This window comes from Mobula birostris, chromosome 11 (genome assembly GCF_030028105.1).
Source record: "Mobula birostris isolate sMobBir1 chromosome 11, sMobBir1.hap1, whole genome shotgun sequence".
NCBI lineage: Eukaryota > Metazoa > Chordata > Chondrichthyes > Myliobatiformes > Myliobatidae > Mobula > Mobula birostris.
Window position 1 is genome coordinate 114027461 of NC_092380.1, and position 25913 is coordinate 114053373.

At 49.2% G+C, this 25913-nt stretch overlaps 1 protein-coding gene across 3 annotated transcripts in view; it reads right to left on the reverse strand.

Annotated features, from left to right (window-relative positions):
* Positions 1 to 334, reverse strand: part of usp47 (ubiquitin specific peptidase 47) — a 229929-nt gene extending 229595 nt beyond the window's left edge. For 2 of the 3 annotated variants that reach the window (XM_072272899.1, XM_072272896.1), the window contains exon 1: positions 76 to 333. In XM_072272899.1, the coding sequence (XP_072129000.1) occupies positions 76 to 114 (39 nt within the window). In that variant the 5' untranslated portion in view covers positions 115 to 333. Of the gene's footprint in view, positions 1 to 75 lie in introns of all 3 variants that reach the window. The other variant, XM_072272897.1, reaches the window with a different exon arrangement.
* Positions 335 to 25913: the final 25579 nt, after the last annotated feature.

Consider the following 25913-nt stretch of genomic DNA (forward strand, 5'->3'; position numbering starts at 1 on the left):
CATCTCCTTCCTCACCCTCTAACCCCACACCTCCCTCCATCCATCCCTCGCCCTGTCCCTGGTACCAGGCCTCACCTCCCGGGGTAACAGCCGGTTCTCCTCATTGGGCACCATGTCTCGGGAGTGGGTGGGCGGTGGGGAGGGGGAAACGACAATCCGGGCGCTGGAGCAGCGAGCGGGCCTCTCAAGAAGGAGACATCGTCGGGCCGCAGTAAACTGGCCGAAGCAGGGAGCGGAGCCGGGTAAAAGAACAGACGGATGAACAGACCAACGACCCCGAGAGTTCCGAGAAACTCGGTCCAGGCGCCCGGGCAACAACCAAAATGGCGAATGCGGCCCCGGCGCTGCGTCAGCGGCAACGGCGTGTGACGTCACGCGGACCCGCCCCCGCCTGCCGGGACGGGCAGCTGTGCGCACGCGCCACCTGCCCCAATCAAGGCGAACTGCACCAATGCAACACAAACAAAATACTGGAGGAACTTCCCAGGTCAGGCAGCATCTGTGGAAAGGAATAAACAGTCAGAATCAGGTTTATTATCACTGGCATGTGTCGTGAAATTTGTTAACAGCAGTAGCAGTTCAATACAATACATAGTATAGAGGAAAAACCAACATTTAAAAATAATAAATAAGTAAATCAATTACAGTATACGTATATTGAATAGTAGTCATACTTAACAGAAATAATATACATTTAAGAAGTGAAGTAATGTCCAAGGGTTGGCAGAGGGGAAGAAGCTGTTCCTGAATCGCTGGGTGTGTGCCTTCAGGCTTCTGTGTCTCCTACCTGATGATAACAGTGAGAAAAGGGCGTGCCTGGGTGCTGGAGGATCTTACTAATAAATGCTGCCTTTCTGAGACACCAGTCCTTGAAGGTGTCCTGAGTACTTTGTAGGCTAGTACCAGGGCCGGGGCCCCTGGGCTGGAGGACCTGATGGACCCCTGTGGGCACCATAAAATGCTGCTGTACCAAGCAAAAAAAGGCAAGAACAAGAGCAAAGTTCGTACTGGTCTAAATATCAAAGCTGTGGACCAAGACATTGGATTAGTACAATATATAGGCTATAAACTTACAGGCCTTAAGAGGGAGGACAGAAAGTAATGCAGGTTCTTAGTTTGAAGGACAGCATCTAAAGCACTGAAAAATTGACCTAGGCTTAGTTGGCTTAGTAAAGTTATGAGGGAGATGAAGTATGATGTACCCAATCTTAAATCTTTATTTAGCTATTGCTGCACATACCATAGGCCTTATTTCTCACCATAGGCCTTATTTCTCAAACAATGTCAAAGCATTTTTATCTAGGTATTTTCCTCAACTGTGTGTTCTGAGAAAGTAAAATGGAAATGAGAGACAAAAAGGCCAAGAGAGATGGCACTATGGCAAACTAGGAAACTTGACAATACTCCAATACTTTGAAAAATGAGATCTAGCACATACTAACCTATTGCTGTACTGTGTGGCTTGCAGAGTAAAGACCACTTATTACTTACTAGGTTTGTAAACAGTCAACTATTAGCCTATTGCCACAAAAACAGGAACAGCACTGACACACAAACCTAGATATTTACAAAGTCAGATGCTTGTTTTTCAAAATTAAAGCCTAGTTCTTCTGGATTTCTTCACAGCAAAGTCCTTGATCAGATCACTAAAATCCAGTTTCCGAACAAGATCACTTTCAAGTGACATCAGAGTAAGAGGATTCAGCCTGTCCTGTCCCATTGTGGATCTGAGCCTATCCTTCACTAGCTTGAGTTTGGAGAAAGATAGCTTACCACTTGCATTTGGTCTGGAGGGGGATGAGGACCATCACTGGGTTCCGGCAAACTAGCAACAGAGGAGCTGAGGGCAATGTGGACAGGGCTAATGAACGTAACCTGTTCTTTAACAGATTTCACATTGTGACCCCTGCCCATCCTCCACATGAGCCATCTGTTATCGGCCCCCAATCAATACATGTTCCACTCTCCCCTCCTACCCCTCCTCACAGTCCCCCACCCTGCGCTCATGACTATACCCCTCCCCCACACGAAACCACCATGGTGGGCTTCATGGCTGAACAGGTGAGAAGACAGCTGAAACGTCTCAACCCAAGCAAGGCTGCAGGACCGGATGGTGTCAGTACCAGGGTGCTCAAAGCCTGTGCCCCTCAGCTATGTGGAGTACTTTGCCATGTATTCAACCTGAGCCTGAGGCTCCAGAGGGTTCCTGTACTGTGGAAAACGTCCTGCCTCGTCCCTGTGCAGAAGACACCGCGCCCCAGCGGCCTCAATGACTACAGACCGGTGGCATTGACCTCCCACATCATGAAGACCCTGGAGAGACTTGTTCTGGAGCTGCTCCGGCCTATGGTCAGGCCACAATTAGATCCCCTCCAGTTCACCTACCAGCCCCGACTAGGAGTTGAGGATGCCATCGTCTACCTGCTAAACCGTGTCTACGCCCACCTGGACAAGCCAGCGAGCTCTGTGAGGGTCATGTTTTTTGACTTCTCCTGTGCGTTCAACACCATTCGCCCTGCTCTGCTGGGGAAGAAGCTGACAGCGATGCAGGTGGATGCTTCCCTGGTATCGTGGATTCTTGATTACCTGACTGGCAGACCACAGTACGTGTGCTTGCAACACTGTGTGTCCGACAGAGTGATCAGCAGCACTGAGGCTCCACAGGGGACTGTCTTGTCTCCCTTTCTCTTCACCATTTACACCTCAGACTTCAACTACTGCACAGAGTCTTGTCATCTTCAGAAGTTTTCTGATGACTCTGCCATAGTTGGATGCATCAGCAAGGGAGATGAGGTTGAGAACAGGGCTACGGTAGGAAACTTTGTCACATGGTGTGAGCAGAATTATCTGCAGCTTAAAGTGAAAAAGACTAAGGAGCTGGTGGTAGACCTGAGGAGAGCTAAGGTACTGGTGACCCCTGCTTTCATCCAGGGGGTCAGTGTGGACATGGTGGAGGATTATAAATACCTGGGGATACGTATTGACAATAAACTGTACTGGTCAAAGAACACTGAGGCTGTCTACAAGAAGGGTCAGAGCCGTCTCTATTTCCTGAGGAGACTGAGGTCCTTTAACATTTGCCGGATGATGCTGAGGATGTTCTACGAGTCTGTGGTGGTCAGTGCTATCATGTTTGCTGTTGTGTGCTGGGGCAGCAGGCTGAGGGTAGCAGACACCAACAGAATCAACAAACTCATTCGTAAGGCCAGTGATGTTGTGGGGATGGAACTGGACTCTCTGACGGTGGTGTCTGAAAAGAGGATGCTGTCTAAGTTGCATGCCATCTTGGACAATGTCTCCCATCCACTACATAATGTACTGGGTGGGCACAGGAGTACATTCAGCCAGAGACTCATTCCACCGAGATGTAACACAAAGCGTCATAGGAAGTCATTCCTGCCTGTGGCCATCAAACTTTACAACTCCTCCCTTGGAGGGTCAGACACCCTGTGCCGATAGGCTGGTCCTGGACTTATTTCATAATTTACTGGCATAATTTACATATTACTATTTAACTATTTATGGTTCTATTAGTATTTATTATTTATGGTGCAACTGTAATGAAAACCAATTTCCCCCGGGATCAATAAAGTATGACTATGACTATTTGTGACAGGGAGAGTCGGGTAAAGCCTCAAAACAATGCTTACGTTTGGGAAGATGACCTGCAAATTTTTTTCTCTGAGGAAGCATAAAAGCTCTGTTGCAGATTAAATATCTTTGCCACTTACAAATTCCCTGAAATGGACAATCTCCTCCACAAAGTCTAGCTCCAGGTCAGCTGAATATCTGCTTTGAAGATCAGATGCTCTCCTGCGCAGATCTTGTACAGAGAGAGAAGGGGTATTGTTTAGGATGCCAAATGTGTTGTTAAGGTGATGCAAATCTGCAATCAATTTCTGCAAGTAATCTATCCATCACGGCCAAAAAAACAGTAGCTGAGAATTTTCCCTGGCTGACAAGCCAACATCAGATGTTGTGGATTCACCCAGAAAGGCTTTACATTTTCTTTTTTGTTGGGTGTCTTCTTTGTACACTTGTGAGACTGTTGGAGACATAGTTTTAGCCTGGGTCTCAAAAGTATCAAATTGATCACGCAAGCTTGCTATGTATCTCCATAGTGATCTCACCAAATCCACAGCATCACACAGGTCTAGATTTACAGCTTGCAATGCAACACTTGCACTTTCAAAGCACTGAAGAATGCAATGCCACAATTTGCTCAGAAAAACTATCTCAAGCTTGTCCTTTTTTTTGTATAGTGACCTTGCTTCACTTCTAGATGCCACATTCTGATTAATGTCATCTGCAATGCTCTTTAACGAATCTTCAATATTGGCATAATGCCTGTGTGGCTTCTGCATGTGCAGAGTTTCAATGCGCTTGTTCGCATTAGGCCGAAGTCCTGCAGTCATCACTTTCCACCTCGAAGTTGACTTGGAGCGGAAGTCGAACGCATTCCGCACGAAGCTTAAAAAATCAGCTGTTTGAACACAACAGTTGACACTGTTGATTCCAACGCGATTCAATGTGTGTGCTGCACATGGCACCCACTGTTCCAAGAAACAAAACACACAGCCGGTGGGAGGGGAATATAAGAGCCATTGCCTTGATATGTGCTCACCATTTACAATCTTGCGTTTGAAGTGAAATTTGGAGAAAAAACGACTCTTCTGTTTGTATACTCGTTTCGAAGCTTTGATATCCACATCCTTATCCTGGCAGGACTCCGGCCCTTTCTCAGCCCAGTATACTCGGACTGAATCACCTAACGTTTCCTTTCCCCAGCGAGCAGGATCAGTGCTGTAGAATCCTCAGTAGCAGTAACGTTAACATTAATGGCGGCCTGACTTGGTTGTTCGGAGGCATCTGTGTTCAGGAATCTCAAAGTCATGTTCTCTACCTCTTCAACATTGGCTGCTGACTGTGGCAAGGCCTGTGCTCCTGTGCTAACGCTGGTGCTAGCGCTAGCTGTTGAACAAGTCTCCATTTGTCCACCGGTCTCAGACTGTGACAAGAGCAATGGTACTGCTGCGTCATTGAGAACAGGTTTAAACAATCCTGTCAATTTCAATGTCTTTTTAAATGCTTCTTTCTCATGGTCTTTTTCTTGTTTCTTTTTTTCTTTTCTGTACTCCACTCTTGTATCATCCGCCATGATGATAGCTACCTATTTTGGACCCCTCTGTAGCTCTGGCCCCTGGGCTGCAGCCCAGCCTAGCCCTGACTAAAGTTTGACCCTGGCTAGTACCTAAGATGGAGCCGATTAAATTTACAACCCTCTGCAGCTTCTTTCGGTCCTGTGCAGTAGCCCTCCCCACCAAACCAGGCAGTGATGCCGCCTGTCAGAATGCTCCCCACAGTACCGTGGAGTGTATTTGTTGATATGCCAAATCTCTTCAAACTCCTAATGAAGAATAGCCGCTATCTTGCCTTCTTTATAACTGCACCAATATGTTGGGACCAGGTTAGATCCTCAGAGATCTTGACACCCAGGAACTTGAAACTGCTCACTCTCTCCACTGCTGATCTCTCTATGAGGATTAGTATGTGTCCATTAATCTTACCCTTCCTGAAGTCCACAATCAGCTCTTTCATCTTACTGACATTGAGTGCCAGGTTGTTGCTGTGGCACCATTCCACTAGTTGGCATATCTCACTCCTGTACGCCCTCTCGTCGCCATCTGAGATTCTATCAACAATGGTTGTATGGTCAGCAAATTTATAGATTGTATTTGAGCTATGCCTAGCCACACAGTCATGTATATATAGAGAGTAGATGTGTGGGATAAGCGCACACCCCTGAGGTGCACCAGTGTTGATCAATGTTTCGAGACAAGACACTTCATCAGGACTGGAAAGGAGGGGAGAAAAGCCAGAATAAGGTGGGGGAGGTGAGGAAGTACAAGCTGGGAGGTGATGGGTGACACCAGGTGAGGGTGAAGGTGAGTGGGGAAGGTAATTGCTGGAAAAGATAACTTTATTTATTTCATTTATTCAGTGATACAGCATGGAATAAACCCTTCCACAATTTCAAGCCACACCGCCCCAGCAACCCTAATTAACCCTGACATAACCTTGTGACAATTTACCTCTTTGGTGTGTGTTTGGACTCTGGGAGGAAACCATGGGGAGAGGACGGAAGAAGAATGAATCGGATGGAGAGGAGAGTGGACCGCGGGAGGAGGGGAACCAGAGGGAGGTGGTGGGCAGGTGAGGAGAAGAGAAGGGGTGAGGGGGGAACCAGAAAAGGGAGGGAGGGGGAACAGAGGGGAGTGATTACCAGAAGATGGAGAAATCAGTATTTACGCTGTCAGTTTGGAGGCTACCAAGATGGAATATGAGGTGTAAATGGTAACAAATGCATACTTTGATTACAAATTTACTTTGCATTTATCAACAACTCGACAACCAGCACTGACTCACTGCACCAGCCATGTAAATGTCTACCTGAGGGCTGTGAATTCCACCGTAAATGTTTTAACTCCTGAGTCACCCTGGTCCAGTTCACTGGTTCATTGGCAAGACCAGAGGGACTGCGTTGCCTCAGCTGTCTGGTGCTGGCCCCACCCATCAGTGCTGCCCCCCAGTGTTCACTCGGAAGAAGTCCAGCTGGATTGCGTTTGTCTGCAGTGTGATAATGAACTGCTGTGTGCTCGTTCTTGCAGAAACGTGGCTCCAGGACAACATCCATGCACCATCAATCTACAGGCCGTGACACTCAGGGAGTCAGACGATATAATTTTTTTGTAACTATATGTTTTTTCTGCTATCGTAATTACGTGAGCGGTGTGTGACTTGGGTCTGTGTTTTACTGCTTGGCCCCAGAGGAACACTGTTGCATTTGCCCGCATTCATGTGTATGGTTGAATGACAATTAAACTTGAATTAGACACACCCATCAAAAAAAACATTTCCATCAGCTTGGATGAATTCCTTGGCCCCTTTGCATGCTGTGTTACTCAATGATTCCAGTACAAGTCAGGAATGTAATGGAATACTCTCAAATTCACTGAGCTTCAACTTCATACATCTCAACATCTCTGAAGATTAATCCTGGGCTTTTAAATGAGGATGACCTCATTGAAACCTATCGAATGGTGAAAGGCCTTGATAAGAATGGATGAGGAGAGGATATTTCCTTTGGTGGGAGAGTCTAAGACCAAAGGAGACAGCCTCAGAATAGAGGGGCGTCCTTTTAGAATGGAGATGAGGAGGAATTTCTTTAGCCAGAGAGTGGCGAATCTATGGAATTTGATGCCACGGGTAGTTATGGAGGCCAAGTCTTTATGTATATTTAAGGCAGAGGTTGATAGATCCTTGACTAGTCAGGGCATGAAGGATACAGGGGAGTGGAGGGAAGGCTGGAGATTGGGGCTGAGAGGAAAAATGGATCAGCCATGATGAAATGGTGGAGCAGACATGATGGGCCAAATGGCCCGATTCTGCTCCTATACCTTATGGTCTTATATCACTGACATATGTCCTGAAATTTGTCGTTTTGCAGCAGCAGCAGTACATTGCAACACATAATTAAAAACTATAAAGTACAGTAAGAAGTACACACAGAAAAAGAAAATTAAATTAAATAACTAGTGCATTAAGAGAGAAAAAATACTGAGGTAGTGTCATGGCTTCATTGTCCATTGTAAATCTGATGACAGAGGGGGAAAGGCTGTTCCTGAAACGTATGTACGTGCCTTCAGGCTGCTGTGTCTCCCTGATGGTAACAATGAGAAGAGGGCATGCCCTGGGTGATGGGGGTCTTTAACGATGGATGCTGCCTTTTTGAGTCATTGCCTTTCGAAGGTGCCCTGGATGCTGGGGAGGCTGGTGCCCGTGACAGAGCCAGAGTTCAAGAAGGCACAACAGCATCTATATTTCATTCAGAGGTTGTGGAGATTTGGAATGTCACCAAAGGTTCTTGCACGTTTCTATGGATGTGCTGACTGGCTGCATCAGCTCCTGGTCTAGAAGGGCCACAGCACAGGAGCGGGAAAAGCTGCAGGGGGGTTATCAGCTCAGCCAGCTCCATCGCAGGCACCAGCCTCCACAACATCGAGGGCGTGCCAAAGCTGGTGCCTCGAGAACATGGCATTCATCATGAAGGACTCTCAGCACCCAGGACGTGCCGTCTCTTCATTGTTACCAACAAGGAGGAGATACAGGAGTCCGAAGACTCACATTCAATGTTTCAGGAACAGCTCCTTCCGCTCCACAATCAGATTTCCGAATGGACAGTGAACCCGTGAACACTACCTCACCACTTCGCGCTCTCTTTGCACTATCTATTTCTTTTATCTATACTGTGAAATGTGATTTCCAGTCATATTCATGTGTACTACTGCTGCCTCAAAGCAACATACTTACTGACATATATATAGTGATAATAATCCTGATTTTGATTCTGAATGTCCTGGGTGAATCCATCTCCAGAAGCTTGGCCCCATGGCATAGCACCCCCCCCCCCCCTCCACCGGCCTGATTTATACCCACCCTAAACTTTCATTCCCTCCAGTATGGGCACGCTGTGGCTGCTGTATGCACCATCTACCAAAAGCAATGCTGCTATTTGCTTAGGCTATAACATAAACACCTCCCAACTCGTGACCAAAGATAAAAATGTGCCACCTTCTGCCGGTTCCACGGTAGCCACACAACCCTCCTGTTCAGTCAATCATTGGTGAGAATCAGTTGATGTAGTGTACTTGGATTTTGATAAGGTGCCACACATGAGGCTGCTTAACAAGCTATGAGCCCATGGTATTATGAGAAAGATTCTAGCATGGATAAAGCAGTGGCTGATTGGCAGGAGGCAAAGTGTGCCGACTTCCGGTGTCCGCTCAGTGCTGCCCTCCGGTGTCCGCTCAGTGCTGCCCTCCGGTGTTTGCTCGGTGCTGCCCTCCAGTGTTAGCTCAGTGCTGCTCCCCTGTGTTTGCTCGGTGCTGCTCTCCAGTGTTTGCTCATTGCTGCTCTCCAGTGTTTGCTCAGTGCTGCCCTCCTGTGTTCGCTCAGTGCTGCCCTCCGGTGTTCGCACGGTGCTGCCCTCCAGTGTTCACTCGGTGCTGCCCTCCGGTGTTCGCTCAGTGCTGCCCTCCGGTGTTCGCTCAGTGCTGCCCTCCGGTGTTCACTCGGTGCTGCTCCCCTGTGTTCACTCGGTGCTACTCCCTGTGTTCACTTGGTGCTGCTCCCTGGTGTTCACTCAGTGCTGCTCTCTGGTGTTGGCTCAGTACTGCCCTCTGGTGTTTGTTCAGTGCTGCCCTCTGGTGTTCGCTCGGTGCTGCTCTCCAGTGTTCACTCAGTGCTGCTCTCCTGTGTTCGCTCGGTGCTGCCCTCCGGTGTTCATTGGTGGAAGAACAAAGTGGACCAGGACAACTCAGGAAATTGGACTACAAGTCAACCTTCACTAATCCAGCACCATTGGGACCTGAGGAGTGCCGGATCAGTGAAAATACCGAATTACAGCAGGATCACGTTAAACACAATCAGTGCTGGATTATCGAAGGAACTGGATTACAGGTGGTCAGATTAGTGAAGGTTGACCTATACATTTTTTTTTTCCCTTTGTGACTGTTCTACCATTGTAACTATATGTGCTTGTTGTAATGTGTGCAATGTGCTGTGTGCTGTTGGTAACAAGTTTCTAGCACAATTGAATTCACGTTTAATTGTCATTCAACCATACATGAATACTCATGAATACAGCCAAACAAGACAGCTTTTCTCTGGGGCAAGGTGCTAAAATGCATTACCAACAGTTACATACAAGAACACATTCACAGAATAAAGAGACCCCCCCCCCACCCCCACGGCTTGATATGCCCAGTTCTCACACATACTAGTCAACAAACCTATACAGAATATCAGTAAAAAAACAACACAGATATGCATGAACATTGACTTCTCAAACTTCCGCTAATGCCCCACCTCCCCCTCGTACCCCATCCGTTATTTATTTTTATAGGCACATTCTTTCTCTCTCTCTCCTTTTTCTCCCTCTGTTCCTCTGACTATACCCCTTGCCCATCCTCTGGGTCCCCCCTCCCCCTTTTCCTTCTCCCTGGGCCTCCTGTCCCATGATCCTCTCATATCCCTTTTGCCAATCACCTGTCCAGCTCTTGGCTCCATCTCTCCCCCTCCTGTCTTCTCCTATCATTACTTGTGTTTTATATATGAGTTTTATGTACTGTGTTATGCACCCTGGTCCGGAGGAATATTGTTTCACTTGTTGGTATACATGTGTACAGTTCTGTGTGAGTTATATGAACTGTGTTGGTGCATGGCCAAGTGGTTAAGGCATTTGTCTAATGATCTGAAGGTCACTAGTTCGAGCCTTGGCTGAAGCAGCGTGTTGTGTCCTTGAGCAAGGCACTTAATCACACATTGCTCTGCGACAACACCAGTGCCAAGCTGTATGGGTCCTAATGCCCTTCCCTTGGACAACATCGGTGGCATGGAGAAGGGAGACATGCAGCATGGGCAACTGCCGGTCTTCCATACAACCTTGCCCAGGCCTGCGCCCTGGAAACCTTCCAAGGCGCAAATCTATGGTCTCACGATACTAACGGATGCCTGTATATGAACTGTGTTGTGCACCCTGATGAGAAGGTATTTCTTTAGCCAGAGGGTGGTGAATCTGTGGAATTCATTGTCACAGACGGCTGTGGAGGCCAAGTCATTGGGTATATTTAAAGCGGAAGTTGATAGATTCTTGATTAGTCAGTGCATCAGAGGTTTACAGGGAGAAGGCAGGAGAATGGGGTTGAGAGGGATAATAAATCAGCTGTGATGGAATGGTGTAATGTATAATGGAGTTTAATGCTGATAAGCGTGAGGTGCTACGCTTTGGTAGGACTAATCAAAATAGGACATACATGGTAAATGGTAGGGCATTGAAGAATGCAGAAGAACAGAGGGATCTAGGAATAATGGTGCATAGTTCCCTGAAGGTGGAATCTCATGTGGATAGGGTGGTGAAGAGAGCTTTTGGTATGCTGGCTTTTATAAATCAGAGCATTGAGTATAGGAGTTGGGATGTAATGTTGAAATTGTACAAGACATTGGTAAGGCCAAGTTTGGAGTATTGTGTACAGATCCGGTCACTGAATTATAGGAAAGATGTCAACAAAATAAAGAGAGTACAGAGGAGATTTACTAGAATGTTACCTGGGTTTCATCACCTATGTTACAGAGAAAGGTTGAACAAGTTGGGTCTTTATTCTTTGGAGTGTAGAAGGTTGAGGGGGGACTTGATAGAGGTATTTAAAATTATGAGGGGGATAGATAGAGTTGACATGGATAAGCTTTTTCCATTGAGAGTGGGGGAGATTCAAACAAGAGGACATGAGTTGAGAGTTAAAGGGCAAAAGTTTAGGGGTAACATGAGGGGGAACTTCTTTACTCAGAGAGTGGTGGCTGTGTGGAACGAGCTTCCAGCAGAAGTGGTTGAGGCAGGTTCGATGTTGTTGTTTAAAGTAAAATTGGACAGCTATATGGACAGGAAAGGAATGGAGGGTTATGGGCTGAGTGCAGGCCGGTGGGACTAGGTGAGAGTAAGCGTTTGGCACAGACAGGAAGGGCTGAGATGGCCTGTTTCCGTGCTGTAATTGTTATATGGTAACAGACTCATTGGGCTGAATGGCCTAATTCTGCTCCTAGGTCTTAGGGTCTATTTGGAGGTATTTTATTGGGACTGTCAGCTGAGCTGCACATAAAAACTTTTTCCTGAAGTGACATAAATGGCACAGGTAAACAGTGTCACAGAGCCTGATGAATCATCTCGATCTTACAGACTGTCAATACAGCTTCTAGCTGTGGGCACTATTTACAGGAGAGCTGACCGACAAGGAAATCTTTCTACTGCAGCCAGTCTCAAGATGAAACCTATTTATAATCAACACAAATAAAGACATTAACTGTTCAATTCATGAGAAGGGAACATTTTCACAATTTAATGTCCAGGAAGTTAAATTTAGCGGCTGACCAAAGGGAAATGTTTGTGACATTTTGGTGAAGAAAATTCTACCATGAGAAACATTTTCAACTGCTGAATGGGTGTTTTTCCTTTGCTGATACACGTGCATGTAATAAGATTACCGAATGATCATCACCCAGATCTTGTCACGTGTGAAGCGCCACTAACATTGCACTGCTTACTTTTTCACTTCTGTTGTAAATGCACCTCAAAGTTCAGAGTAAATGTATTATCAAATCAAATATATGATTGTTTTCTTGTGGGCTTCTTCAATAAGTACAATAATCATAACAGTATCAATGAAAGACCGCATAAACAGGGCAGACATCCAGAGTTCCAAAAACAACAAACTGGGGAAATACAAAAAGAAAGAACAACAAATAATTATAACAATAAATAAGTGAACAATAAATATCGAGAACATGAGATGAAGTGTTGTTGAGGGTGAGTCCAAAGGGAACAGTTTAGTGGTGGGGCAACTGAATTTGAGTGAAGTTATGCTTTGATTCAAGAGCTGTTAGTTGAGGGGTAGTAACTGTTCTTCCACAATAGGTCTACGGCAGACGCAATCTCAATGGCTCATCACACAGCCTTATATCACCTGGACTATACAAAACACCTATGTCAGGCTGCTATGTCAGACCATAACGCAACGTTTCACACCATCATTCATACAGTCCTGATCAATAAGCTACAAAAACTGGGTCTCTGTACCTCCCTTGCAAATTGGATCTTTAACTTCCTAATCAGAAAACTGAATATCTGTGCTGATTGGTAATAATATCTCCTCCTCGCTGACGATCAACACTGGCACACCTCAGGGGTGTGTGCTTAGCCCACGGCTCTACTCTCTCTATACCCATGACTGTGGCTAGGCATAGCTCAAACACCATCTATAAATTTGCTGATGATACAAACATTGTTGGTAGAATCTCAGGTGGTGATGAGAGGGTGCACAGGAGTGAGATATGCCAACTAGTGGAGTGGTGCCACAGCAACAACCTGGCACTCAACGTCAGTAAGACGAAACACTGATTGTGGACTTCAAGAAGGGTAAGATGAAGGAACACATACCAATCCTCGTAGAGGGATCAGAAGTGGAGAGAGTGAGCGGCTTCAAGTTCCTGGGTGTCAAGATCTCTGAGGATCTAACCTGGTCCCAGCATATCGATGCAGCTATAAAGAAGGCAAGACAGTGACTATACTTCATTAGGAGTTTGAGAAATTTCATTTGTCATCTAAAACACTTGAAAACTTCTACAGATGTACCATGGAGAGTTTTCTGACAGGATGCATCACTGTCTGGTGTGTGTGTGTGTGTGTGTGTGTGTGTGTGTGTGTGTGTGTGTGTGTGTGTGTGTGTGTGTGTGTGTGTGCGCACGCGCGCACGGCGGTTGACTACTGCACAGAATCGAAAGTTACAAAGATTTGTGGAAGTAGTCATCTCCATCTTGGGTACTAGCCTCTGTAGTATCCAGGACATCTTCAAGGAGCGGTGTCTCAGGAAGGCGTTGTCCGTCATTAAGGGCCCCCATCACCCAGAACATGCTCTCTTCTCATTGATACCGTCAGGTAGGAGGTACAGAAGCCTGAAGGCACACACTCAGTGATTCAGGAACAGCTTCATCACCTCTGCCATCCCATGTCGAAATGGACATCGAACCTGTGAACACTACCTCACTTTTAAAAAATTATTTCTGTTTTTGCACTATTTTAAAATTAACTATTTTATATGGTGACATACCATGAATTGCATTGTACAGCTGCTGCTAAGTTAACAGATTTCACCAAATCTGCCGGTGATATTAGACATGATTCTGAATCAGCCTGGTGGTGTGGGTCCTGATGGCAGGAGCAAAGAGAGAGTGTGACCGGGGTGCTGAGAGACCCCGGTGATGGGTGCTGAGAGTCCCTGGTGAGGAGTGATGGGTGGGTGAGAGACCCCGGTGATGGGTGCTGAGAGTCCCTGGTGATGGGTGCTGAGAGACCCCGGTGATGGGTGCTGAGAGACCCCGGTGATGGGTGCTGAGAGACCCCGGTGATGGGTGCTGAGAGTCCCTGGTGAGGAGTGATGGGTGGGTGAGAGACCCCGGTGATGGGTGCTGAGAGTCCCTGGTGAGGAGTGATGGGTGGGTGAGAGACCCCGGTGATGGGTGCTGAGAGTCCCTGGTGAGGAGTGATGGGTGGGTGAGAGACCCCGGTGATGGGTGCTGAGAGTCCCTGGTGAGGAGTGATGGGTGGGTGAGAGACCCCGGTGATGGGTGCTGAGAGTCCCTGGTGAGGAGTGATGGGTGGGTGAGAGACCCCGGTGATGGGTGCTGAGAGTCCCTGGTGAGGAGTGATGGGTGGGTGAGAGACCCCGGTGATGGGTGCTGAGAGTCCCTGGTGATGGGTGCTGAGAGACCCCGGTGATGGGTGATGGGTGGTGAGAGGCCCTGGTGAGGAGTGATGGGTGCTGACAGTCCCTGGTGATGGGTGCTGAGAGACCCCGGTGATGGGTGATGGGTGCTGAGAGACCCTGGTGATGGGTGGTGGGTGGTGAGAGTCCCTGGTGATGGGTGCTGAGAGACCCTGGTGATGGGTGATGGGTGGTGAGAGGCCCTGGAGATGGGTGGGTGAGTCCCTGGTGAGGGATGGGTGAGAGTCCCTGGTGATGGGTGATGGGTGGGTGACAGTCCCTGGTGATGGGTGCTGTGAGTCCCTGGTAACGGGTGCTGAGAGTCCCCGGTGAGGGGTGCTGACAGTCCCTGGTGACCGGGGTGCTGAGAGTCCCCGGTGAGGGGTGCTGACAGTCCCTGGTGACCAGGGTGGTGACAGTCCCTGGTGATGGGTGCTGAGAGTCCCTGGTGATGGGTGCTGAGAGACCCCGGTGATGGGTGATGGGTGGTGAGAGTCCCCGGTGATGGGTGATGGGTGGGTGACAGTCCCCGGTGAGGGGTGCTGACAGTCCCTGGTGACCGGGGTGGTGAGAGTCCCTGGTGATGGGTGCTGGGTGGGTGACAGTCCCTGGTGATGGGTGCTGTGAGTCCCTGGTGACAGGTGCTGAGAGTCCCCGGTGAGGGGTGCTGACAGTCCGGGGTGACCGGGGTGGTGAGAGTCCCCGGTGAGGGGGTGCTGACAGTCCTTGGTGACCGGGGTGATGAGAGTCCCCGGTGAGGGGTGCTGACAGTCCCTGGTGACCGGGGTGGTGAGAGTCCCCGGTGAGGGGTGCTGACAGTCCCTGGTGACCGGGGTGGTGAGAGTCCCCGGTGAGGGGTGGTGAGAGTCCCTGGTGACCGGGGTGGTGAGAGTCCCCGGTGAGGGGTGCTGACAGTCCCTGGTGACCGGGGTGGTGAGAGTCCCCGGTGAGGGGTGCTGACAGTCCCTGGTGACCGGGGTGGTGAGAGTCCCTGGTGATGGGTGCTGGGTGGGTGACAGTCCCTGGTGATGGGTGCTGTGAGTCCCTGGTGACAGGTGCTGAGAGTCCCCGGTGAGGGGTGCTGACAGTCCCTGGTGACCGGGGTGGTGAGAGTCCCCGGTGAGGGGGTGCTGACAGTCCCTGGTGACTGGGGTGGTGAGAGTCCCCGGTGAGGGGGTGCTGACAGTCCTTGGTGACCGGGGTGATGAGAGTCCCCGGTGAGGGGTGCTGACAGTCCCTGGTGACCGGGGTGGTGAGAGTCCCCGGTGAGGGGTGCTGACAGTCCCTGGTGACCGGGGTGGTGAGAGTCCCCGGTGAGGGGTGGTGAGAGTCCCTGGTGACCGGGGTGGTGAGAGTCCCTGGTGAGGGGTGCTGACAGTCCCTGGTGACCGGGGTGGTGAGAGTCCCCGGTGAGGGGTGCTGACAGTCCCTGGTGACTGGGGTGGTGAGAGTCCCTGGTGACCGGAGTGGTGAAAGTCCCTGGTGAGGGGTGGTGACAGTCCCTGGTGACCGGGGTGGTGAGAGTCCCTGGTGATGGGTGATGGGGTGGTGAGGGTCCCTGGTGAGGGGTGCTGACAGTCCCTGGTGACTGGGGTGGTGAGAGTCCCCGGTGAGGGGTGGTGAGAGTCCCTGGTGACCGGGGTGGTGAGAGTCCCTGGTGAGGGGTGCTGACAGTCCCTGGTGACCGGGGTGGTGAGAGTCCCCGGTGAGGGGTGCTGACAGTCCCTGGTGACTGGGGTGGTGAGAGTCCCTGGTGACCGGAGTGGTGAAAGTCCCTGGTGAGGGGTGGTGACAGTCCCTGGTGACCGGGGTGGTGAGAGTCCCTGGTGATGGGTGATGGGGTGGTGAGGGTCCCTGGTGAGGGGTGCTGACAGTCCCTGGTGACTGGGGTGGTGAGAGTCCCCGGTGAGGGGTGCTGACAGTCCCTGGTGACTGGGGTGGTGAGAGTCCCTGGTGACCGGAGTGGTGAAAGTCCCTGGTGAGGGGTGGTGACAGTCCCTGGTGACCGGGGTGGTGAGAGTCCCTGGTGATGGGTGATGGGGTGGTGAGGGTCCCTGGTGAGGGGTGCTGACAGTCCCTGGTGACTGGGGTGGTGAGAGTCCCCGGTGAGGGGTGCTGACAGTCCCTGGTGACTGGGGTGGTGAGAGTCCCTGGTGACCGGAGTGGTGAAAGTCCCTGGTGAGGGGTGGTGACAGTCCCTGGTGACCGGGGTGGTGAGAGTCCCTGGTGATGGGTGATGGGGTGGTGAGGGTCCCTGGTGAGGGGTGCTGACAGTCCCTGGTGACTGGGGTGGTGAGAGTCCCCGGTGAGGGGTGCTGACAGTCCCTGGTGACTGGGGTGGTGAGAGTCCCTGGTGACCGGAGTGGTGAAAGTCCCTGGTGAGGGGTGGTGACAGTCCCTGGTGACCGGGGTGGTGAGAGTCCCTGGTGATGGGTGATGGGGTGGTGAGGGTCCCTGGTGAGGGGTGCTGACAGTCCCTGGTGACTGGGGTGGTGAGAGTCCCCGGTGAGGGGTGCTGACAGTCCCTGGTGACTGGGGTGGTGAGAGTCCCTGGTGACCGGAGTGGTGAAAGTCCCTGGTGAGGGGTGGTGACAGTCCCTGGTGACCGGGGTGGTGAGAGTCCCTGGTGATGGGTGATGGGGTGGTGAGGGTCCCTGGTGAGGGGTGCTGACAGTCCCTGGTGACTGGGGTGGTGAGAGTCCCCGGTGAGGGGTGCTGACAGTCCCTGGTGACTGGGGTGGTGAGAGTCCCTGGTGACCGGAGTGGTGAAAGTCCCTGGTGAGGGGTGGTGACAGTCCCTGGTGACCGGGGTGGTGAGAGTCCCTGGTGATGGGTGATGGGGTGGTGAGGGTCCCTGGTGAGGGGTGCTGACAGTCCCTGGTGACTGGGGTGGTGAGAGTCCCCGGTGAGGGGTGCTGACAGTCCCTGGTGACTGGGGTGGTGAGAGTCCCTGGTGATGGGTGATGGGGTGGTGAGAGTCCCTGGTGATGGGTGATGGGGTGGTGAGAGTCCCTGGTGACCGGGGTGGTGAGAGTCCCCGGTGAGGGGGTGCTGCTTTCCTGCAACAACACTCTGTGTAGATCTGCTAGTTGTGGGGAAGGTTTTACCTGTGGTGGACTGGGCCACATCCACTGCATTTCGTAGGATTTTCTGTTCAAGGGTATTGGTGTTTCCATTCCAGGCTGTGATACAACCAGTCAATATACTCTCCTCCACACATCTATAGAAGTTTGTTAAAGTTTGAGATGTCACGCTGAATCTTGACAAATTGTGAAGGCAGCAGAGGCACTGCCATGATTTCTTCATCGCCTTATGCTGAATGTCTGTCTTCTGGAATATAGTTTATTATTTGTTAGTTTATTTGTGGTAATATTACTTTACGTATTGGGTGTGAGTTATATGACCTGTGTTGTACATCTTGGTCCAGATGAACTTTGTTTCGTTTGGCAGTATACACGATAACAAACTTGAACTAGAGCTGATTGGATCCACTGGTTGTGCTGAAAAGCATGGCGATAGAGCCAGTAGTTCACAACACCGGAGATCTGCACTCAATCCAGATGCGGCTGCTGTCTGTGGGTAGTTTGCAGGCTGCCCTCGTGACTACCTGGGATTTCCCCTGTGCACCCGTTTCCTCACACATCCCAAATATGTACATGTTGGTTGGTTAATTGACCGCTGTAAACTGAGTGTAATCTGGGGGAATTTGCTGAAAATTTAGGATTAAGGTAGGATTTGGGTAATTGGATACTAATAATTGGCAAAGGGCCTGTTTCCATTCACTAATTTAAGACCCTAAGACCATTAGATATAGGAGCAGAATTAGGCCATTTGGCCCATCGAGTCTGCTCTGCCATTCCATCATGGCTGATTCATTAACCTTGTCAACCCTTTGATGCCCTGACCAGTTCTGGTCACCTCACTATAGGAAGGATGTGGAAGCATTGGAAAGGGTACAGAGGAGATTTACCAGGATGCTGCCTGGTTTAGAGAGTATGCATTATGATCAGAGATTAAGGGAGCTAGGGTTTTACTCTTTGAAGAGAAGGAGGATGAGAGGAGACATGATAGAGGTATACAAGCTATTAAGAGGAATAGAGTGGACAGCCAGCACCTCTTCTCTAGGGCACCACTGCTCAATACAAGAGGACATGGCTTTAAGGTAAGGGGTGGGAAGTTCAAGGGGGATATTAGAGGAAGGTTTTTTACTCAGGGAATGGTTGGTGCGTGGAATGCACTGCCTGAGTCAGTGGTGGAGGCAGATACACTAGTGAAGTTTAAGAGACTACTAGACAGGTATATGGAGGAATTTAAGGTGGGGGCTTATATGGGAAGCAGGGTTTGAGGGTCAGCACAACATTGTGGGCCGAAGGGCCTGTACTGTGCTGTACTATTCTATGTTCTATGTAATCAAGAACCAGTCAACCTCCACTTCAATTATACACATTGACTTGGCCTCCATGGCCACCTGTGGCACTGAATTCCTCAGATTCACCACCCTATGGCTAAAGAAATTCCTCCTCATCTCTGTTCTAAATGGATACGCCTCTATTCTGAGACTGTGCCCTCTGGTCCTAGACTCCCCCACTATTTATTGTGAAAAGCATTGTTTGGCTCAGTGTGTTTTAAGTCAGAAGTCATTGGTTCACATTTGCAAAGAGAGTTAACATTTCAGGGCGATGGTAAGCAGTGGGTTCCAGTTAATGAGGACACATCAGGACCGGTAGATTTTGGCCCAATTAGGCAGCTGCCCCAATTAGCCAAAGTTTCATGGAAATTATTACACAGGTATAACAAAACCACCATTTAACAGAGCAAAAAATTATGTATTTAAATGAAATATAGACCAATTGATAACACTATCAATACTACTACAGTAGAATAAAACCCTGTGTACATTCCTAATAATTATTAAAGGAGGAACTCATCCAGTGTAGGTTGCTGTTTCATCCAGTGGGGTAAATCTTTTGGCTCGTGTCAGATCTTTTCATGGCATCTCTGCAAGGTAACAAACAAAATGATCTAAAATCACTGTTTTGAATTGGCGTCTGCTGGCTCAAATGTCTAACATAACACAAGTGAAGCTATTTAAAACCTGTCCATTTGACACTGTGCTGTCCTCAGAGAGAACAGTTGTTAAATAGCGTCTGGCGCAGTTGGCGTGCTGTCCCAAATAAACGAAGGGAATCCCAGCTATTTTACTGATTAGTCTGTGTTCTTTAAGAGTTATCCGAAATGAGCAGCTCAATTAACCAGAGTACGCTACGCTCTATTCTGAAATGGCGTATGGATGCAGCAGTTAGTGCTGATACCGCCCAGTACCAGCGCCCGGGTTAATCCTGGTCTCAGGTGTGCTTGTCTTCTCCCCGTTGCCGCTTGGGGTTTTCCTGGATGATCTGCTCTCCCTCTCCATCATCATCTCTGAACTATGATACTATCACGCTAACCTCTACGCTACGCCGCTGGCAACGTGCATGGAGGGGTAACTGGCAGTTTAGTGTACACTTTTGGTCACCTACCTACAGGAAAGTTAGAAAGAATCTTGAAAGAGTGTGGGAAAAATTTATAAGGGTCTTGCTGGTACTTGAGGACCCGGGATTTTGGGCAAATGTTGTCTATTTTATTCCCTGGAACAGAGGGGAATGAGGTGGGATTTGATACAGGTGTACAAAATACAGTTTTATATTTGCAGTACAGTGGGGAGCAGGCCCTTCCGGCCCTGCGTGCCCCGAGTGTGCATCTCGGCATTTGCTGAGGTAACAAGAGCCGGTATCCAAGAGCGAGTGGCTCACCTCTGGACACCCCAGAACCTTTCTGCCTCAGGGTACAGGTCAGGAACTTGCTAATATTTATCTATTTTGTGACACAATGCAGAACAGCCCCGCCAGCCCACTGAGCCACGCTGCCCAGCAACCCACTGATTTCACCCCAGCCGAATCACAATGACCAATTCACCTACCAACGGGTGTGTCTTTGGACTGAGGGAGGGAAGTGAAGCACCTGGGAGAAACCCACATGGCCGTGGAAGAACATAGAGACTCCTTACAGAATGGAACTGATGTCCCCAGATGTAACAGCATTGTGCCAACAGCTATGCTACTGCGGGATTACTCGGTGGAAAGTCCTCCCAGGCAACTCCAAGCTCATCACCTCTTGCACCATGAAGGGTGAGGAGCGAGGGAAGCGGGTGCGGGGGAACTCCACCGCTCACAGGTTCTCCTCTCAGTCACACAACTCGACCTCTGTTCCCTTACGGTCACTGGTTCTGAACCTCGGAACTCACTCCTCACCGGATCTGTGGGTGCAGCTTCACCAGAAGGACTATGTATGCTCAAGGATGTAATTCTGATGCTTTATGAGGCAATGGTCAGACTGCACTTGGAGCAGATTTAGGCCCTTATCGAAGAAAAAAATGTGCTGGCAATGGAAAGGATCCAGAGTATTTTATTAGAATCATCCCGGGAATGAAAGGGTTAACACATGAGAAATGTTTGATGGCTCCGGTCACTGGAGTTTAGAAGAATGGTGGGGGATCTCATTGAGACCTGTCGAATACTGAAAGTCCGAGATAGAGTGGATGTTTCTGAGAGTGGGGGAGTTTAGGACCAGAGGGTACAACCTCACAATAGAGGGACAAGCATTTACTACAGAGAAGGAGGAATTTCTTTTGCTAGAACATGGTAAATCTGTGGAATTCATTGCCACCGACAGCTGCGGGGGCCAAGTCATTGGATATATTTACACAATAGATAGGCTGGAAGGGCCTATTTCGCACTGTATCTCAATAAATAAAGAGCTGTGGTGAGGGAAGTTATCCACACCAGTTCCAGAGCCTGTTAGTCGTAGGGTAATAATTGTTCCTGAATCTGGTGGTGTGGGACCCAAGGCTCCTGTACCTCCTGTCCACTGGCAGCAGTGAGAGGGGGGCATGATGGGGGGAGTCCCTGATGATGGATGCTGATCTCCTGTGGCAGTGCTCCGCACGGATGTCCTCAGTGGTGGGAAGGGCTTTGCAAACCTACCAAAACTATTACAAATTGAAACTTTCAATGAGAACCACTTCACTTAGAAAGCATCCCTGCTCACCCTGACCATACGGACTACACTGTAAATGCATGTAGTTAATTTCAGTGAAAGAGATGAAATGCAATACTGGGGATATCATTGTCACCTCCTTGATCAACCAGAAATCCAATCTTCTACTCATGTGATACAACAGTTGACGCTCAACTTCAAAAATAGCTTTGCAGTTTTTTTCTCTGTTGCTGAAGGTCTCATTAGCCAAAAGGACATGTTCAGATCTAAAAGCTTAAATTTATTAAAACAATTGATTCATTCACAGAATTGAGTAGTGTCGCAGCAACAACATTGTACTCAACATCACTAAGACAAAAAAACTAATCAAAGAACTGATCACAGAGGGATCAGAACTGATCAGAAGTGAGAGAACAATTTCAATCTCCTGGGTATCAAGATCTCTATCTTGGACCCAACATAGTGATACAGTTTCAAAGAAGGCACAGTTGTGGCTTTGTTTCATTAGGAGTTTGATGAGTTTTAGTTATGTCACCAAAAACACTTGCAAATTTCAACAGAAATACCATGGAGAGCATTCTAACAGGCTGCTATGCCACCTGATATGGGCGGGTGGGGGGGGGGGTCATTGCTGCACAGGATCAGAATAAGCTGCAGAGAGTTGTAAACTCAGTCTGCTCCACCACGAGCACCAGCCTCCCCAGCATCCAGGACATCTTCAAGGAGCGATGGCATCACCCAGGACATGCCCTCTTCTCATTGCTACCATCAGGGAGGAGGTACAGGAGCCTGAATACACACACTCAATGATTCAGGAACAGCTTCTTCCCCTCTGCCATCCAATTTCTGAGTGGACATTGAATCCATGAACACCACCTCACTACTTTTTTAAAATTTGTTTTTGTAGTACTTACTTAATTTAACAATTTAATACTTATAGTACTGTAATTCAATTTTTTCTATTATTATATTTTGCATTTTACTGCTGGTGCAAAGACAACACATTTCACAACATAAGACAGTAATATTAAACCCGATTCTGATTCTAATGTGCAAGAGGTACAGATCGAGTGTACAGCGGGAGACTCAATCCCAGGGTGGAAATGGTTAATCGGAGGGGCACCATTTAAGGGTGATTGGAGGAAAGCACTGGCGGATGTACGGAGTGCTCTGTCAGGGCCGGTAGGAGAGACAGATACTGTACATTAGTGACATTTAGGAGACTATTAGATTGACAGATAGGTGAAAGAAATGTGTCAGGGAAGGGTTTTATTGATGGTGGGAGTAGGTTCCAGGGTCATCGTGGGCTGGAGGGCCTGTACTGAGCTGGAGTGTTCTTTCTTCCTCAGAATCGGGTTTAGTATCAGTCTTCACTGGCAGTAAATGTATTGTTTTGCAGCAACAGGACAGTATAAAAACTTAAAATTATTAATTACGAAATAAATTACAAAGGGATTAGTGAGGTAGTGCTGGGGTTCTTGTCCATTCAGGAATCGGATGGCAGAGGGGGAGAAGCTGTTCCTGAATCGCTGAGTGTGTGTCCTCCCCGATGGTAGCGATGAGGAGAGGGCAGGTCTCAGTGATGGATGCTGTCTTCCAGAGACCCGGTGTCTGAGAGCGGCAGGGCCGGACGGGTAGCTGGACTGGGACGTCTGGACACTCACTCACAATGGGACGACCTCAGCGCTGCGGCTCCAGAGGGCTGGGACTCCGGTCCCGGGAGCGGGGTGAATCCCGGAGGGGCCGGACTCCGGTCCCGGGAGCGGGGTGAATCCCGGGGGAGCCAGACTCCGGTCCCGGGAGCGGGGTGAATCCCGGGGGGGGGCCGGACTCCGGTCCCGGGAGCGGGGTGAATCCCGGGGGGGCCGGACTCCGGTCCCGGGAGCGGGGTGAATCCCGGGGGGGGGCCGGACTCCGGTCCCGGGAGCGGGGTGAATCCCGGGGGGGCCGGACTCCGGTCCCGGGAGCGGGGTGAATCCCGGAGGGATGAAATTGCTGCCATTGAGCGAGCACCCACCCGCTACCGTGATTCACAGACCTAAACCAAGGTTTGGAACGAGAAGTAGAGATAGCTGGCTGCTCAAAACCTGACAGCTTCTAAACGGCCAACCCTTTATTTGCAGACAGGGATAGAGAATTGGTTAGCAGACAGGAAGCAAAGAGTGGGAATAAACGGGACCTTTTCAGAATGGCAGGCGGTGACTAGTGGGGTACCGCAAGGCTCAGTGCTGGGACCCCAGTTGTTTACAATATATATTAATGACTTAGACGAGGGAATTAAATGCAGCATCTCCAAGTTTGCGGATGACACGAAGCTGGGCAACAGTGTTAGCTGTGAGGAGGATGCTAAGAGGATGCAGGGTGACTTGGATAGGTTGGGTGAGTGGGCAAATTCATGGCAGATGCAATTTAATGTGGATAAATGTGAAGTGATCCACTTTGGTGGCAAGAACAGGAAAACAGATTATTATCTGAATGGTGGCCGATTAGGACAAGGGGAGGTGCAACGAGACCTGGGTGTCATTATACACCAGTCATTGAAAGTGGGCATGCAGGTACAGCAGGCGGTGAAAAAGGCAAATGGTATGCTGGCATTTATAGCGAGAGGATTCAAGTACAGGAGCAGGGAGGTACTACTGCAGTTGTACAAGGCCTTGGTGAGACCGCACCTGGAGTATTGTGTGCAGTTTTGGTCCCCTAATCTGAGGAAAGACATTCTTGCCATAGAGGGAGTACAGAGAAGGTTCACCAGATTGATTCCTGGGATGGCAGGACTTTTATATGATGAAAGACTGGATCGACTAGGCTTATACTTGCTGGAATTTAGAAGATTGAGGGGGGATCTCATTGAAACATATAAAATTCTAAAGGGATTAGACAGGCTAGATGCAGGAAGATTGTTCCCGATGTTGGGGAAGTCCAGAATGAGGGGTCACGGTTTAAGGATAAAGGGGAAGCCTTTTAGGACCGAGATGAGGAAAAACTTCTTCACACAGAGAGTGGTGAATCTGTGGAATTCTCTGCCACAGTAAACAGCTGAGGCCAGTTCATTGGCTATATTTAAGAGGGAGTTAGATATGGCCCTTGTGGCTAAAGGGATCAGGGGGTATGGGAGAGAAGGCAGGTACGGGGTTCTGAGTTGGATGATCAGCCATGATCATACTGAATGGTGGTGCAGGCTCAAAGGGCCAAATGGCCTTCTCCTGCACCTATTTTCTATGTCTCAGACAGGGGCTCGGGTGTGCCCAAATTCAGACAATCAAATCTGCCTCACCTTTTGACCGTGGCTGATTTTAAAGATTAGCTTTACTTATCACATGTACATTAAAAAACCCATTTTGTCACCAATCAGAAACAGTCTGAGGCTGTGCTGGGGGCAGCCCGCAAGTGTGATCATGCTTCCGGCGCCAACCGAGCAGGTCTACAGCTCACTAACCCTAACCTTGGAATGTGGAAGGACACCAAGCACCCGGAGGAAATCCTACATGGACATGGGGAGAATGAACAAACTCCGTACCGACAGCGGTGGGAACTGAACCGTGGTCAATGGTTCTGTAACAGGGCTGTGCCAACTGCTAGGCTACCATGCCACCTCTAGAGGGGCAATCTTCACGGTGATCTCAGGAAGTGACGGCACACACGCTGGCAGGGGGGGGGCAGTAACTCCCCAAACAAGCACCCCCCCCCACTGCTCTGCTCAGCTTTTTCCCCTTTATACTTTATTGTCGCCAAACGATTGATACTAGAATGTACAATCATCACAACAATATTTGATTCTGCGCTTCACACTCCCTGGAGTACAAATCAACAGTAACTATTAAAAATTTAAATTATAAATCATAAAAAGAAAATAGAAAAGGGGAAGTAAGGTAGTGCATAAAAACCAAGAGGCAGGTCCGGATATTTGGAGGGTACGGCCCAGATCCGGGTCAGGATCCGTTCAGCAGTCTAATCACAGTTGGAAAGAAGCTGTTCCCAAATCTGGCCATACGAGTCTTCAAGCTCCTGAGCCTTTTCCCGGAGGGAAGAGGGACGAAAACTGTGTTGACTGGGTGGGTCGTGTCCTTGATTATCCTGGCAGCAGGGTCAGTTTCTCTCTCACAGAAGCTGTCAGGAGACCTCATTGTTTCCCTCCCCACACCTACGACAGGATCAACCATAAAAGTCAAACTACTCTGAAAAAAAATCCCAGATTATTGCTCAAACTGTTTTTTTATTTAACTTAACGCAGCAAACAGGAGCGAGTGTTAGTTTGGTGCCTGTGACCTGAGAGTGGGTGATGGTCGGTTTTGAGGTTCATTGCCTCCGAACTCTGCTTTGTGTAATGATCAATGGCCCCACAACCTCTCCCGGTTGGGGAACACGTCCCTCCATCACACCTCAGCGCCTGACCTGTGCTGCACATTGCACAGAGCAAGATGCGTGTGATAAAGATCAGATCACTGGTTCTGGTGATGTTTGCTCCAGGATAGATGTTAGTATAGCTTACACCTCCCCTTCTTTACG